Consider the following 16,913-nt stretch of genomic DNA (forward strand, 5'->3'; position numbering starts at 1 on the left):
TCAATAAAACATTTAAACATGTTGCTCACATGGAGCAAGAACTGATGGACAAGCTCATGGCCCCAGCCATGAAAGAAGAAGAACATCTCTTTCCAAGAGGAAGATCCACACCAAGAAGAAAAGCTAGAGGAAGCATTGAAGAAAGAACTGACGGACAAGCTCATGGCCCCAGCCACGAAAGAAGAAGAACATCTCTTTCCAAGAGGTAGATCCACACCAAGAAGAAAAGCTAGAGGAAGCATTGAAGGAAGACATGGACACAAGAAGAGAAGCTACCACAACAAGAAGACTGAAAGAAGAGGAAGACATGGACGCGTGTTGAAGAGAAGCTGCCACGACAAGAAGACTGAAGACAAGAGAAGATGTGAGGCTCCAAAGAGTGAGGAGCCATGTGAAAATCTCTGAGAGAGAGAGAGAGAGAGAGAGAGAGAGAGAGAGAGAGAGAGAGAGAGAGAGAGAGAGAAACCCCACAACCCAATGTAACCTACCCCAACAGAGTAAAACCACCTCTGAGCCACCGATGATGTAGGCCATGTGGTAGATGTATGTGTGAGCACTTTAGTCAAGGTCATGGGCACTTATAGTAGTCTTGGACACATAGAGAGAGAGAGTCCAAGGACTATGAGTTTAGGGACTTGAGGCACTGGTCGCGGACTATCAAGTAAGAGGGAAACTTGGTATAGGGTCCAGGTGTGCTAGGATTGTTCACTTGAGGGGAGGTGTGTTAGGCACTGGTCGCGGAGTAAGAGGGAAACTTGGTATAGGGTCTAGGTGTTCTAGTATTATTCACTTGAGGGGAGGTGTTGAAATATACAAGTGAATAGGGTGTATGCGGGAACAAGCCCTTGGCTAGAGGTTGTAAAAGAGAATGTGTAAATGTGAGAGAACCTGTGAAAAGGTGAGAAGAATCTACTGGGAGAGAATAAAGGGTAGCATGAGAAGATTTAGGAGGTGTGGAGATATTCTCGGAGAGGTGGAGAGAATCAAGCAAAAGAGGTGGAGTGAATCAAGGAGAAATCAGTGGGATTAGATACTTGGATGTAAACTCTATAAATTGAGGCATTGGCCTAACGAGAACTTGCTAGTTTTTTATTATCCATGCCTACATTAAGCTATCAGTTAATTGCTCACTTACGTCTTAATTATTGTCTAATCTCTTTGTTAATGATGTTGATTCTAGCATTTGATCCACCATAGTTTATCACATTGCTATAATTTTAACAAGTGGTGGGGGCAAGCCCAGTAGATGGTTCATCACATTGATACCTACAATTATGGCAAATTTCAAAACTCTGAAGATTTCTTTTATCTATAGATTCTTGAGACTACTCTCTAGGTGGAGTGCTAATAGAACTCTACAAGATCGGGCAGAGACCTAATGAAACCATACGTGATTATATGTTACACATGAAAATCCTGAACTCACAATGTGAGGAATTGGAGAAACTCAATGTAATTGAAGCCATGTTTCCTCATGAGATTAAATAAGAACAGTTTGCACGATTTGATCATAGTCTCAAATCTAGATTCCTTTGATCAATACTGTAAAGAAGCAATCCATTTAGATGACAACATGATGGAAGATACCATTGATATGAACTCTGCCTCGTCAAAACGAATGAGAGCACGGAGTAAAGAGACATTGATCTCTGATATGTCCATTGTAGAATTTTATAATTCCTTGCTTGAAAGCTTTTGGAAAGTCACTATGAGAAAGGGGATGATCTAGATTGCCAGTAACCTTTATGACCTCTTTTTCTTGTAGGCCTAATGTGTTGTGCACATTACGAGCAACACCATTTGAATTCACATTTCATAAACCCCCTAACCCAATATTTTTATATTTCCTTCATTGCAAGGCTTTTAGTCATGATATCTCATAATATGTGTATTCTTTCCATCTTTATCTGCTTTCATCTCGAAGATGAAAGATCTCCGAGATGAGCTTGATGTTTGTGGGCAAGGACATCTCTACACCCAATCAGGGATAGAAATTGCTAAGGAAATAGTTGGACAAATAGTGAAGTGCTTGTATTGTCATGGGCCACATAAGTTGCAGACTTTCCAATGGTGGAATGCACCTATAATTCCTAATACCACACAAGCCATGTGTGATTGATGTGCCATTGATCGCATGGTTATAGATTTCCCAAGGGGAGATGTCTTATTGCAAGCTATCTTGGAATATCAAACTCTTAATATCTTAAGTGTACAAAATGGACACCTGGCTCACACATCTATAACCTAAGCTGTGGACATAAGCCAAAAAGCCTCCAAAATAATAGTCTACATGTGGTAGAGGAAAATGTCTAGAAATAAGAAACAAGATCATATGTCTAAAAGCCAAGGTGCAAAATAAAAGCCAAAAAGCATGCAAAAGAACACTCTACATAAGTAGTAGGGGAAAAATATCTTGAAACAAGAAACAAAAAATGATTCACAACCTCCTAAACCCAAGAAAGCCAAATCTACACAATTTGAAGAGGTTAGGACTAAACCTCAAGACAGGGAAATATGCTTGAAGTAAGCTTAAACCCAAGGGAGGGAAAGGAAACACATTACACAAGCATTGACTCCAAAGATGCAATATATGCGACATTTTCTATAGTGCTCAAAAGAAAATTTACTCTTCATGTATGGGAAGGAACAATGGGAACATCAGCTAGTGATCGAGGGAATATCACATGAAGAAAATTTACTCTTGATGTATGGGAGGGAACAATGGGAACCTGTTTGGTGATTCAGGGAATATTAGATGGAGAAACAAGATCTAGTAAAGAGAATGTGGGTAGTCCTTTGCCATGTGTCATGGTTTGCCACAGTAATAGCACTCTATGCTATTTGCATTTTTATTTCTTTGCCAACCACCTCGGCCTCTTTGGCTCCCCCTACCTCTAGACTGGCCTCTTCCACCTGTGTATGATTGCTGCTGTGAATCATTGGACTGTTGTTGTTGTCTAGAGTTCTGATTTCCTTGTCAGCCCCACAACCTTGGCTTCGACCACGGCCTCTATCTCTGCCTCTACCTGAATTAGAGTAGAAGGCATATTTCGATGTGTTCTTGCTTTGTGAAGAAGAATCCTCACCTGAAGCCTTTTCTTCTATGATTAACATAGATATCAAGTCCTGAAAGTTGGGAATATTCTCCCTAACTGCAATGGAGGTCTTGAATGGCTTGTACTCTTTGCCAAGCCCATTTAAAGACACTCACCAAATCATCATCCTCCACTGATACTCCACTGATACATTGATAGATCCAAGGGATTCAACAATGCCCTTGATCTTTAAGGCATATTCATTGATGGACATGTTTTTCTTTTCCACAGTATGCAACTCTTGCTTTAACTGCAACTTCCTTGCCTTTGTGTTAGTCTAGAACATCTGAACAAGATTCTGCCATACAACTGCTGGAGTGTTTGCATCTTGTATGTGTCCTATCATAGTGTCTGTGACACTAATTGAAAGCCAGTACATGACTTTTCTTGTACCTTGATTCCAATCCTTGAATGCCTTTATATCTGTATAGGAGTGTCATTCTCCTCAGATAGCTATGGAGGCTCCTCATTGTCTCCTTCTACGTAATTCCAAAATCCTTTACCCATTAGGAAGTTGGTCATTCTGAACTTCCAGAGGCATGGAAGTTATTCTTATCCAGCTTCTCACTAACAATCTGATTAATTTCATCAGACATGTTTTCTTGCAGCAATCAAAGAACCTACAAATAGACAACTTCTGTATGCAACCTGTAATATAGCAGTATCTCCTGTAACTATTGCAGAGTAGCGGTACTTCAGCACAACTTGTGTGTCACCAAATGTGACCAGAGTACATGTACATAAGTATCAACAATACATGTGCAAATCCTATCTGCACTTCCAAAATGCACTGCTACACTGCAATAACCAAATTTTGAGCAAAAACAGTTCTCTACCAGAATTTTCAGAAAGCTACCAAAAATACCTTGCAGTGACGAAACGGGTCCCGTAACGCGCCCGAAACACGAATCTGGCCAAATAAACTTGGTCCAATAATAGGACAGTTTACCTACCCTGTAGCTCTGCTCCACGAGCGCGAAGACAACTCCTCAATCGGGGATGTGTAGCTCCCAGAGCTACTGAGGGGGTGTTGTACCTAAACCAAGAAGGGGAAAGAGATGATGATGCCCTTACCCGTGTAGTACCACTTCCTTCCTTGCTTATTCTTGCCTCTTGCTTGCCTCCTTAGCTCTCACATGAACCAGGTTCTGATACCATAAAGAGAATGTGGGGAAGAGGGAGAGCTTCAAACGTTAGCAAGCAAACACACACACACACACAAAAGAGAGCAAGACACAAGAGAAGAGATGGATGGCTGAATTTTCTTCTATATTCTTCTTCTCTACTCAACCAACATAACATGAAGGTAAGAGTACACACTATATGGGTTATTACTCAACTACTACAACATACAAGGGTCAGTCCATAATGTGAACCCGACTAAATGAGCTTGCGTTATAACTATGTCAGTCTCTAGTAATCCAAAATGACTGTCACACACAGCCTGTCATCCCACTGGCCACATATCACCCATAATCTCACCAACCATGCCATTGGTGGAGATGCGGAAGCTATCACCCAGGCGGGTCATCAATGTCTGCCATAGCACTAGTTGAGCTCGATATCTCAACATCTAGCACCTCATCTAGTTCAAGTAAAATTCATATTAAAGCACAAAGAAGACCCACCGCCCCACGAAAAAAACCCACCGCCCCACGAAAAAAACACGAGCCTTAGCAAACGACATGCCTAAGAGACCATGGCCAAACTAGATGAGGTGTTGATTGGATCAATAGTTGACACTAAACCACATTGTGTTAAACCCATTCCTCACACAAGAGGCATACCAATTCCCTTTTCAAGAGGAACATGCATGGTGTGTCCATATTTTCAATAGTCTTAAATCCTACATTAAATCTTGGAAAATTTAGAGTAGGGTCAAGTTCATGTAGTGGAGTTTCAAGCTCCATCGGTTTAGGTGGTAAAGGTTCCACTTCTAGCAATGGCTCCTCTTCTCATAAGAGTAGTGTCGATGTAATCACTAAGGTGAAAATTTACATCAACAGGGTACTGAGAGCTCTGTATCCACCCAAGATTATCTCGTAAAGGTCATCAAGAGTAACCTAGAACTCCCATTCTATGTCAACCCTATTGAGATGTCAAGCTCAACATGAGCTGACACTCACAAGGTGCCTGCGTGACCATTCGACATTTACATCACTGGCGGGTTTGATAGTAGCTGACACAGACATATCTTCGTTAAAGATTCTACAGCTAGACTACACCGACTAGTCCACACCTACCCACTCCACTTAGCGTGTTCATATTATGGACCGCTTGTATATACTCTATTATGTGTGTTAGTTACTTTATCTTCTTTGTAGACCTCTTTTGTTGTGTGAAAGAAGAAGAAGAATTTTTAACCTCTCAGCTTGTGTGTTCTCTTCTAGGGTTTGAGTGAGTGTGTGTGTGCTTGCAAGAGCTCAAGCTCTCTTCTCCCCTCCATCTTTTCATGGTATCAGAGCCTGGTTCATGCTAGAACTGAGTGGCAAGCAAGAGAAGCATAGGAAGTAATATGAGTAAGAGCTTCATCTACTCTTCTCCCTTTGTGTTGGCTAGTACACCCTTGTCGGGAGATCTTCGAGAGGCACCAACAAAATCTGATTGAGGAGCTTTCTTCGCAAGAGCAGAGCTACATGGTAACGATACTGTCCGTTGGCCCATATTTTTGGAATTCTGTTTTTCAGTTCGCAAAGCGTTCATGGGCAATGCAGAAAAGTTTTGATTCTCTGCAGAACTCTATTTTTGAAACTACAGGAAGGGCGATTAGTTGTACAGACACTGTGTGTACTACAGAGAGGTCTCAAAGTTGCCATTGGGTGTATGTATGCAAATTGAGATCACTGGTTGTGATAGTTTGGGTGCACTATAGTACCGTGCAGAGAATACAACAGTTTGTGTAGGTCAAACAAGAGTGCTATTTTTGGTAAATTTGTGTTGCAGACAAGATGTCGAATAATGGAATAAACTAGATTGTTGTAGAGAAGCTTGACAAGAACAACTTCCATGCTTGGAGGTTTAGATTGACAAATTTCCTGATGGGAAGAGGTTACTGGGTGGGGCTACATTGAAGGTGAACATGAGGAGGCACCAGAGATTAATCCAAGTGTTGCAGATGTAAAATAATTCAAGGATTAGAATTAAGAAGCAAGGAAAGTCATGTATTGACTTTCTATTAGTATATATAGGACACCATGATTGGGCATATACAGGATGCCAAGTCACCTAAGGAGGCATGGGACACCTTGGTGAAGCTGTATGAAACCAACACCAAGGCACGAAAGATTCAGTTGAAGAATGAGTTTCATACTGTGGAGAAGAAAAATATGTATGTGAATGATTATGCCTTGAAGATCAAGGCCATTCTATAATCCCTTGCATCAATTGGTGTTTCTGTTTGATGATGATGATAAGATGGAAGTGTGACTACGTGGTCTCGAGAGCCACAATATAAGGTGTTCAAGACGTCTATTCAGACTTTGGAGAGAACATTCCCAACTTCATAGATTTGGTGTCAATGCTGATCTCATTAAAGACAAGAATTTGGGTGAAGATCAATAGTCTTCCCAAAACCAGAGAGCAGTAAGCCTTCTACTACACAAGTGCAGATAGAGGACAAGGTAGAGGTCGTGGACATGGCCAAGGTGGTGTCCGAATAGGTAATCAAAATTATGGTCAGCAGCAGCAAGCAAGCAACAGCCCAAGGATTCGCAACAACACCACACGGGTGGAAGAGGTCAGTTTAAGAGGCAAGGGGAGTCAGCGAGGTCGTGGTAATTGGAAAAGGTAGCATAATGATACATGAGGCTGTTTTTAGTGTGGTAAGCCTAGACATGTGTAGGAAGATTGCTATAAGAAGCAGAGTGATATGCGAAATGAAAAAGTACAACAAAATAACTATGTGTCCTCTAGCAGAAATAATGAGAGGTTTTTTACTATACAACATGTAGTGAATGCTGTGTCTGGGAAATGATGTAGTAGCATGTAAGGATGATGTATGGTATGTTGATTCGGGTACTTTGAACCACATGACAAGTCATGGTAAGTGGTTCAAGGAAATGAAGAGTCTTGAAAGACCAGGTTTTGTTAAAAAAACAAGGGATGACACTGCTCATTCAATTACCCATGTTGGAGATGTGCCATTGTCTATGCAGGATGGTAAGATGAAGTAACTTACATATTTAATTCATGTTCTAAACATTACAAAGAATCTGGTTTCAGTTGGCTAGATGATTGAGCAGGGCTTGCAGGTCCGGTTTAACCCTGATGGTTGTTATGTAAAAGACTTTAAAGACAAGTGTTGATTGGTTGCAAAAGGCAACAAAGTGGGGTAGAATGTTTACATTGAATGTAAATATGTCGGGCTCCTCAATGGAATCATGGATGTCTTAGTTTCACATTCAATTTCAATTTTCAATTCACTTTGAGATGGAGGCATTGAATCTTCATTCCCTGATTCATTCTTAAATAATTGACCTAAAGCATTGTATATTCTCAAGAATACCCAATATGGTGCCCAATGTGGCACAATGGTTGTATACAATGGCACTATAGGTCTCACCTTACTCTGTTTAAATGAGGCTCATTTAGAAACTTGTGAAGATCTTTGTAAGTTGGGTGTATTTTTTTGGCGAGCATTTTTGAGCGAGTGCTTTTTGGTGTTGAGGCAAGCGGTTTCTCTCTCTCCCCTTCTTGTATCCATCTAATCTCCCTCTATTGTCACACCTACGAGATGTTGAGTACTAGACACCATGGGTCACTATCATTGCAACTCATTTACAAAGACACCGTATTATGATCTAAAACTTTCATTATATTCCAAAGCAAATTTACAAGACCACAACATTACTTGACAAACACCTATGAGATATTTCATTCATAGAGAGGTGTATGAAAGATTGAATGGCTTTACTTAAGATGCTTGCAAACATAGTAGTATTAGAGGGACTTTTGGAGCCTAGATGAAGCCATGATAATCAAGTTTATGCCCATCCTATTGCAATATAAAGATATAAGGGGAGGGTGGGTTGGGATGTGTGCCTAGAAGAAGAGTACTGGAATATGGCATATGTCTATTGTATTTATAACTTCTCAAAAATAGAAATAACTATTTTAAGTATATAAAAAAACTATTTGAAGCATAAAAGTAATTATTTTAAGGTCTCACTCAAACTCTTTCACTCACACTCTCTCTAGTGGCCTATAAGATCTCTATCCATCTTGCTCCATCTCTCTGAATTGTTAATTTAATTACCTAAACCGTCACGGCCGAAGCTAAAAACAATGCCATTGACATAATTTGAGTGTACAAGAGTGCATAACAATAATGTACAAAACAATATATTTCTTTCATTGCAAGCGAATACATGAGTAAGGATGCGCGGGTGGTGCTAGTGGAAGAAGGAAGGTGGCATGGGGTAGGGAGCTCTACCAAATGGTGTAGGTGCGGGTGGAAATAACGGTCTTGTAAGTTTGGGACATGGTGCCCATGATGAGGGCATTGTAAAATAACCCACAGGGGATATCTATGGCATGACATGCCGACATTGGGGCTCCCTTGGAAAACCAGGTGGCCATGACGAGGCACTTGACTATGTTGGGCTCATGGGTATTGGGGTAGGCAGAAGATATGGGTGAGGAACGTGTGGAGACGATGCCTCCACGTCCCTCTGCTGCTCCTGTCAAGTATACTCACTGACCTCACCCTTGAAAAATTGTTGACCCAAATCATCATGAACGTACATAAGTGGTCGTAGACATGAACTAAGGCACACCTCATCGCTCTCCACACTGATGCAATTTCATTGCAGTATCCTGCATGCTCTAGCAAGGGTCCTAGTACTGGCAAAGCAATCTAGGAATGCATCCCCTTGATTGGTGAATGTCCTGAGTAACCACCTGCCATAGTACAAGCTTACAATTAGCATATATAAATGGACGACAATATAAAAGACAATGACTATATAATGATTACACTACACGAATAGAATTGTAATGAAGTGAGTGTTGTAATTACCTTGTGAAAGGCTCGCTATGCTCAACAACATCTCGGATGGGATTCCCGTTCTTATCCAACTGGTATGGCGAGGTTCCCTCTTGCGGTTTTGGCTCCAGGAAGATATCATCATCCACCTTGAAACCTGAATAATTTGCAGCTACCTCACCTCCCCACCTGTCATACTTTGGATGACTGGACGTACTCTTACTGGGGTGCGTGAAGATGGGGATGACCAAAATAGTGACCTACGTGTACACACTAGTAAGTACACCAGCCCGGCGAGCGACGGCGTCCATGCTTCCCCACCTTGTCAGAGATTCCATGAATCTTGCAATATTACTAGATTCCTGGAACAACAAAGCATATAAGTGGGTTGCAAACTATATAATGACGACGAATGGAGAGAGTCACTAGCACGGGTTAGAGATCATACCTGTATTTTTGCTCTCCCAAAAGTGCAAGATGGAGGTGATCAATGTTGGAGATGAGAACTAAGTGCAAAGGGTCCACCACATGTGGACAACAATCTTCATTTAGACAAGACAAAATACATGTAAACAGTCAACAGCAGCATGGTAATAGAAAACACAGGTCCCTGTAGATGTTTCCCACTTTGATACCATGAAAGAATGGGTACTATGATGTGATACCCGTAAAGAAATGCTGCAAGAACTGTACAACACTGTGTATGGACAGCAAGCATAAAGGAGAAAAGAAGATCACTGCTAAATATCACCAAAAAAGGTAGTACATCATGTGGAGCAGCATGAGGGAGGTCTCGTAGATGCTGCCTATCATTGCAGAAACTGAAAAGAGAGATGATCTGAGGGAAAAAGGGAGCCAACCCTTTTATAATACCTCAGTATGCTGGTTGGCCAGCTGTAGCAGACCGATAGCATGGCTTTAGCAAAAAAAATGCTATAAAATGCCTAAAAAATACCAAAAATGGTAGAAAAAATGCTGAATTACTCTACTAAGATATGCTAATGTAGGGCTTCATATGGAGCCAAATACAAGCATGAATATCCATGGGAAAGTCCATATGGGGATGAAATAATTTCCAACAAAAAGGTGGGTAGAAAAGCACTTATTAGTGGCTCAGGGCTACTATGAGGGTGGCAATCCCATTTGGCTACCTCATCAACCTAGGTAACACTCACAATGCAAATCTTAAAAGCTTGGAAAACAAAGTACTCATCTCAACCTCTTCCATAGAAACCCGCGAGAGGCCAACAAGATATTTTTCCAATGGGTTTCCAAGCACATGGATTCTATGGAGTTAATGAAAATGTGTACCTATCAACCTCTTCCACATAAACCCGCCGCAAGAGGCCAATAAGACATTCTTCCAACTTATATCATTTATGAGTTCCCAAGCATAGGGATTCTATGAAGGTAATGAAAATGTGTGGATTCCAAAGAAATCCTCAAGATCCCCTCAACTGGCATAAAGGATACAACCTTGATAATGAAGGCACCAATCCCCACATCGCAAACTCTACCAAAAATGGGTGCCTACATGCTTACTTATTGCTCAAGGGTATTATTATGATGGTAATTCCACCATTTGGGTGCCCAAAGCCATCAAAGAAAGAATAGTCTCGCCACCACCAACTTTTGTGTCAAGAAGAAGCACACCCACCATCTAGGTGCCTAAATCAAAACAAGAATAACCACGCCACCAACTCAAACTCTTTGTCAACTCACTCTAGGAGCCACTGCTAAAGGAGGTTGTTGAAGCTTACTGGCAGATATAAGAACATGCTCTCTCAAAAAGGAGAGTAAACACAATAACTTGTTGCGCACCAAAACGAGGTAAAAATAACAACAAGGGGGCCACAAGAACCATTTGCTAAAAAAGGTATAGTGCCATAGGAACCTCCCACACAAAGGAAGTAAACAATCGTGATCAATCGTCTATAAGCTCCTCAATCATCAAAATCCAATCACATCAAATGGATAAGCTCATTGGCTAACTACTGTAGTTGCTGAGCCATATTCTCAATATATATGTGATTAAAGTCGAAACAAGCAAATAACTAAAAAATACACCAAAAGCATGTGAACCATATTCTCAATGTATATGTGATCAAAGTTAAAACAAGAACATCAGACCGTGCACATGAAGTAAAATTGGGGCTCACTCACCAAATAAGAGAGATGTAAAAGATCAGGGCCCCATCCTAAGGGCAAGTAGAGAGCCCCATGCCATGAATCTTATCTTCGGCCATCCAAGAAATGGAGGATGTGCAAGGTGTCCAAGGTTGGGAATGGAGGGTAGCCTCTCGGAATAACAGGGTCCTCGAGCTATTAGAAAATGTTGCCATGCTACATGCCCATAGTTGACATTCACGATCTCTAAGACTACATCCCATGAGGGGGAATAAAAGGTGGGGCGTATAAGATTACGGTTCAGGCTAGTACTCTTCTCCAGTTAAAAAATCTTGAGGGGGTTAATGAGGTGCTCACGAAGTGGAGATCCGCTAATTTGGTGCCTATGTGCTCGATGGGAGGGCGTGATGTATTAGAAAATGTTGCCATGCTGCATGTTGCTCAACATATAAAAACCCTACTGCATGCCCATAGTTGACATACACGACCTCTAAGACTACATCCCATGAGGGGGAATAAAAGGTGGGGACGATGTTTGCTATTGTGTATAAGATTACAGTTAAGGCTAGTACTCTTCTTGAGTTCAAAAAAACTCGAGGGGGACAATGAGGTGCTCACAAAGTGGAGATCCGCTAATTTGGTGTCTAGGTGCTCGATGGGAGGGCATGATGTGTTGGAATTCTTCTGCTATGGTAGGCCTCAACTTCACCAACTTTAATTTCGATGGCATGCTGACTCCGTCTCTGTGTGACATGACCAGCCTCATGCAACATCAACCTTCTCATCCCACAAATGCATGCGCACTAATGATCTCCTAGCTCACTTAAGCATATATGAAATTGAACAATCGAGAGTGATTACATTGTAAGCTCATTGAGAAAGGGTGAAAAATCACTTGCTCATCCACAACGAAAGCTTGGATGCATCGTTGTTGGATTTGCTGGTGCGCTTGAATAAGCTTTGGTCTTCAGTTGGTGAGTTGGTGTTATGGTGTGGTGCACAAGGGTGTTGTGGGACCTTGGTGATCCCTTTGAGCCTTGAGATGACTTGGCGGCGCCAAGGGAGTTGGTGCGCAACTCCCTTGGAGTTTTTCATTTTATTGTAAAAAACTGGATGATGGGTTTTGCGTGCTCCAATACATGGAAAAGGAAGATGGGTTTTGTGTCCTTTGGAAAAATACCCTAAGAGATGTCTGGATGGGAAGACCCAAGAGTGTGAATTGCCTAAGGCTAAGGCCACAAAGCAAGCAAGGAGTTTGCTTATGAAAGAAGGCTACATGTAAATGATAACTTTTTGAAATAAGGCAGGAGAAACAAAACGTCTTTTGAAATTTTGAAGATCGATTTATGAAAATTCAAAACAAAGCTATCGCCTCTGCATGGAGCTTTATGATGCGATGTGTGCCTTCTTTACGTGTTGAGAGTTCTACGTCTGCTATGCCTACGTACTTCACAGGCCCTCGAGCCGGCCTTCATGGACCACCACCAACAGTTCCCGAGCCGGCTGGCGGGCTTACAACCTCGGTTTCTTCGCCTGCTGCCTCGGGCGGCTCTTCTGTCATACCATCCCATGTGGCCCTGGCTCCGAAACCCTACCTGCAGGCCACCTGTGCACATTTGGGATTCTGAAAAGCTATGCAGGGGTTCTTTGAAACTCTTTACTGCAGGCCATTGAATGCTCTGCAGGAAGAGGCTTTTGGCTCTTTGAAATCCTAACTGTAGGCCACAGAAAGACTAGTCGCAGGCTACCGAGCTAGGGACATAAGCTCTAAGTGCTGGCTACTGAAGTCTTTTTTTGCACAGAAGAGGCACTTTGATTTCTCAAACCCTAATTTCTGGCTACAGTAGGGAGAGCGGGTATGGTGAATCTGACGTCTGGGGAATCCTTGTTTTTACAGAAAGCCTATGCTAGTGCAGGCAAGCAGGTTTAGGATTTCACAGCTGAAGTGGACAAGCGACCTTGTAAGAGATGATGCAGTCAACAGGCAACCTGGAGTCCAAGGGTACTCACAACGCTGATCCTGCTAAGAGAGTATATCAAGTATGGGAAGGCAGCAATGTAAGTGTTTGTTCCTCTAGGTTCTCAAAGTCTCCCCGATTTCTGTGTTTCCTTATCGCTGTACGTTGATGCCTTTTTGATGGTTCCGGTATTTATGGCCATCAAGTTAAACTGTACAAAAATCTAAATAGAGAGACACTGCCTCAGCTATAAAAGGAGAGAAATAGTGGAGATTCTGCCCCTCACTACAGCAGGCCTATGTACAGAGATTAGAAGATGTTTAAGCCTTCGCTGCCTTCGCCTCCCGCCCGCCTGCCCCTAAGCCTCTGCTTTTTAGCCTGCCTTTCCCCAGTTGCCCACCTCCGTGACCCAGCCTCCTCATTATCATTCTCCATAGCCCTCCTTAGCCTGTCGTAGCTCCTGCCTGCCCACCATCCTGAGAACCTTTCCTGCACCTTGCCCGCCCTCTGTCTGTTTCCTTCCCCCGCCACCTCGTCCTTTCACCTTTTTCTTCCTGCCCTTTTTCCCTACAGGTTCCAGCATTTGGGTTTTTTGTTCTTTTGGTGAGGTTTGGCTCCTTTGGTCTTTTCCCTTCCATGGCAGCAGCATTCCCGATTGAGGCGGTCACCCTTACCTATTTTCCTAAGCGGACCTCCAGCTCTTGGCTTATACACTCGTGGCATCTTCACTAGCCTCCGGAGAGGCTATGTAGACCCAAAATCCAAGCTGTCTTGGCTACCACTGTAGTCTGAGGGGTCTCCAAAACCTGTCCAATTGATCGTGCACCAACCGACAAAATGAGGGGGTGGTACGCCTTTCGGAGGCCTGAGAAGCAGACTATAGGGTGCTGCTTCCAACAATCTTGCAAACCCTCCCCCAGGTCATTGTGCTCCCTAGTCTCCACAGGGGCTGTTCATGCAGCAGATTGACTATTCAGGCCTCCCCAGACAGTGCTTCATTTGTCAATAGATGGGACACCTGGCTATAGCTTGTCCTTTCTGTCAGGCCTGCAGAGGACACCCTTAAGCCTCTCACCAAGACCCACCCCGTGCTTACCCACCAGCGGGAGTGGATGAGGCAGGTGGTCAGCCCCATCCATCCTCTCAGTCCAGAAAGCTCGCCGGCCCAATCCTGCAACTTGCCACCCGTCTTCCCAATGCCAAGTCCAGCAAGGTGAGAATGCCAGCCATTGGCAGGAACCAATCAGACGGCTGTGCTGATGGCATCGTCCTCCCCTGCAAGGGCGTTGATAACCAAATAGCCAGTTAGGCTAGCCCCTCGAGGTAACGGTAGCATTTACCAGGGTTTTGGTGACGACAGGGAAGCCCCACCCTTCCCTCAAGAGGCCCCAATTTCCTCTAACTAGATTCCGGTTTTTTGAGGATGAGTAAATGATCCCCCACCTCCCCCCCCCCCCCCCCCTTCCTCCTCTTGCTGAGTTCCCTTGTCTGCCTTCCCCTCGCCCTCAACCCAGTTCTCCTCTTTCTCTGCTCCCATCCCCACTTCATGCTCTCCTCCCTCCTGTGGTGCGCCGGAGCCTTCCTGATGCTAGAAGCCAGGTTCTGTGCGCCAAATTGATTCATTAGTTCTCTGACCTAGTGGAGATTTGCAGCTTCACCAGTGGCTGCTCTGCCTCCAGAGTCCCCTGGCCTCTAATCGGCTCTGTGCTGCCTCCTGCACAAGAAACAACTGATCTCCCCTAAGCCCTCATCCTATGTGCGTGCAACAGAGCCTGAAAGAAAATCCAATCCCGCCCATATCTGCACAAGAAACAACTGATCTCCCCTAAGCCCTCATCCTATGTGTGTGCAACAGAGCCTGAAAGAAAATCCAATCCCGCCCATATCTGCTCTATCCTGCTGCAAATCTTGGGGTCCTGAATGAGGCTGTTCGGAATCCTCAAGCTCACATGCGTGTCATGCCTCCATGGGTCCTCTAAGGACAAAATAACCAGGGTGTGGTCAGAAAATGAAGTGCTTGCCAAAATACCAATCATACCCCCTCGACTGCAAGCCCACTCATCAACATAAAATCTGTCAAGTCTAGAGAGATTGGGGCCGGTGCTCCTATTTGATCTCGAGAAGCAAAGGCTCCCAGGGCTATGCCCAAACTGTGGAAGATAACAAGGGTCCTGTTCCCTGACTCCAAGAATCATCTCCTCCCAAGCTGAGTACTGTGTTCTTGAAACTGTGGTCGTGCCATATTGAGCTCCAAGAGAGGGCTCTACCTGCTGTCAAATTTCCACGGATCTCCTCGAAGAACGCTCCTGAAACACAACTCAAAACCTGTAAAACAAAGCCAAATAACGTGAAGGGGGTGTAGGCCTGACTCACCACCCAACCTTGATAGCCGTGGGCAAAACCCACAAGTCTTGGCTGTCTCCACCGAGCCACGAGCTGAGCTAACTAGCAAGACATACCGACCAATCTCTACCCCATGGCGTTCCATACCGCCAAGGAGCTACCCTCGCGGGCCTCAAGACTGCTGTCGGCCTTGGCTGCATGAAGCAGGTGCACGTCTGCACACTAGATCCAGGCTCTTGACCATAGAGCTCTCACAAAGACTCGCGAGACTATGAATCAACAACCAACCTTGGCCACCCTTTTATAGGCTCTTGGCCGGTCACCGGGCGTTCACACTTGGGCGTCCGCCCGTCCATACTTGGGTGCTCGCCTGGCAGTCTAGCCCAGCTCACCAATCAGCCTGCCTAGCTCCAAGCTTCCCCAAGCCTCGAAGCTAGTCTTCTGTGCGTGTAGCACACGGTAGATACACTCTGTGCACATGACATACTCCAGCTCACTCTCAAGCTCAGTAAAAACCCAGGGTAGGGGGTAGTCAATGTCTCCCATGTAGCGTCGTCCTCAACACGATTCTTCCACTTGATCTTGTATTTCGTGAGTAGCGTATTTTGCAATCGTCTTTAACAAAATTCAAGAATCTTTTCTGGTTCGTGTGGGACAAATGTCATATCCTCGACATCTATGATAGTAACTAATTGGTTTGTTCCATCCAGTACTTTCTTAAGTCTATTGACATGAAATACGGGATGAACTTTCACATGAGAAGGCAAGTCCAATTCATATGCAACTAAACCAATCTGGCGTGTAACCTGAAATAGTCCACAGTATCTAGGGGATAATTTCGGAGATCGACCCCTCCGTAAAGTCTCGGAATCTTTCGGAACTCGCAAATATACCATCGTTCCTTCAGAGAAATCTCTGGGTGAATGATGTCTATTAGAATAAAATCGAATAAAATCTATCTCTGTCTTGAGCACTTCTAATAGATTCCTTTGCAACTTGTAACATTTCTTGCATATCTTGCAAAAAATTATGTGCTGCATCATGTTGAAGTCTTGAAAATCCCACGATAACAGGTGATCTAGGTTGAAAACTGTACATAAGCATAAAAGGACTAAAACCTCTACTCGTAGGCTTAGTACTGTTATATGCAAATTCTAACATAGGAAGATAATTCTCCCATGAACTTTCTTTTGGATGCATGAAGCATATTCTCCAAAATTTGATTCACCCTTTCAGTCTGGCCATCAGTTGAGGATGATCTAAGGAACTCAAATTCAAAGTTGTTTCCAATTTCTCAAAAACAAGCCTCCAAAAGTCACTTGTAAACTTAGAGTTCCTATCACTGACTATGTCCTGCGGTAATCCGTAGAGTCTAAACAATTGCTTGATAAACTGCCTTGCTAATTG

At 43.4% G+C, this 16,913-nt stretch overlaps 1 protein-coding gene and 1 long non-coding RNA gene across 2 annotated transcripts in view; one reads left to right on the top strand and one right to left on the bottom strand.

Annotated features, from left to right (window-relative positions):
* Window positions 1-8,456: 8,456 nt before the first annotated feature.
* On the bottom strand, window positions 8,457-12,456 carry LOC147628770 (uncharacterized). The gene is made up of 3 exons (XR_015268179.1): window positions 9,527-12,456; window positions 9,112-9,440; window positions 8,457-8,993 (listed from the first exon to the last, which is right to left on the bottom strand). It is a non-coding gene; the product is annotated as an uncharacterized LOC147628770 (long non-coding RNA).
* Window positions 12,457-12,641: 185 nt separating this feature from the next.
* The window catches only part of LOC147628771 (putative protein S-acyltransferase 7), a 40,297-nt gene continuing 36,025 nt past the window's right edge, over window positions 12,642-16,913 (top strand). The window contains exon 1 of the mRNA XM_086814008.1: window positions 12,642-13,263. Coding sequence (XP_086670134.1) covers window positions 13,174-13,263 — 90 coding nt within the window. The 5' untranslated portion in view covers window positions 12,642-13,173. The remainder of the gene's footprint in view (window positions 13,264-16,913) is intronic.

Source organism: Cibotium barometz, chromosome 19 (genome assembly GCF_041138505.1).
Source record: "Cibotium barometz isolate CiBa-2024 chromosome 19, ASM4113850v1, whole genome shotgun sequence".
NCBI classification, from domain to species: domain Eukaryota; kingdom Viridiplantae; phylum Streptophyta; class Polypodiopsida; order Cyatheales; family Cibotiaceae; genus Cibotium; species Cibotium barometz.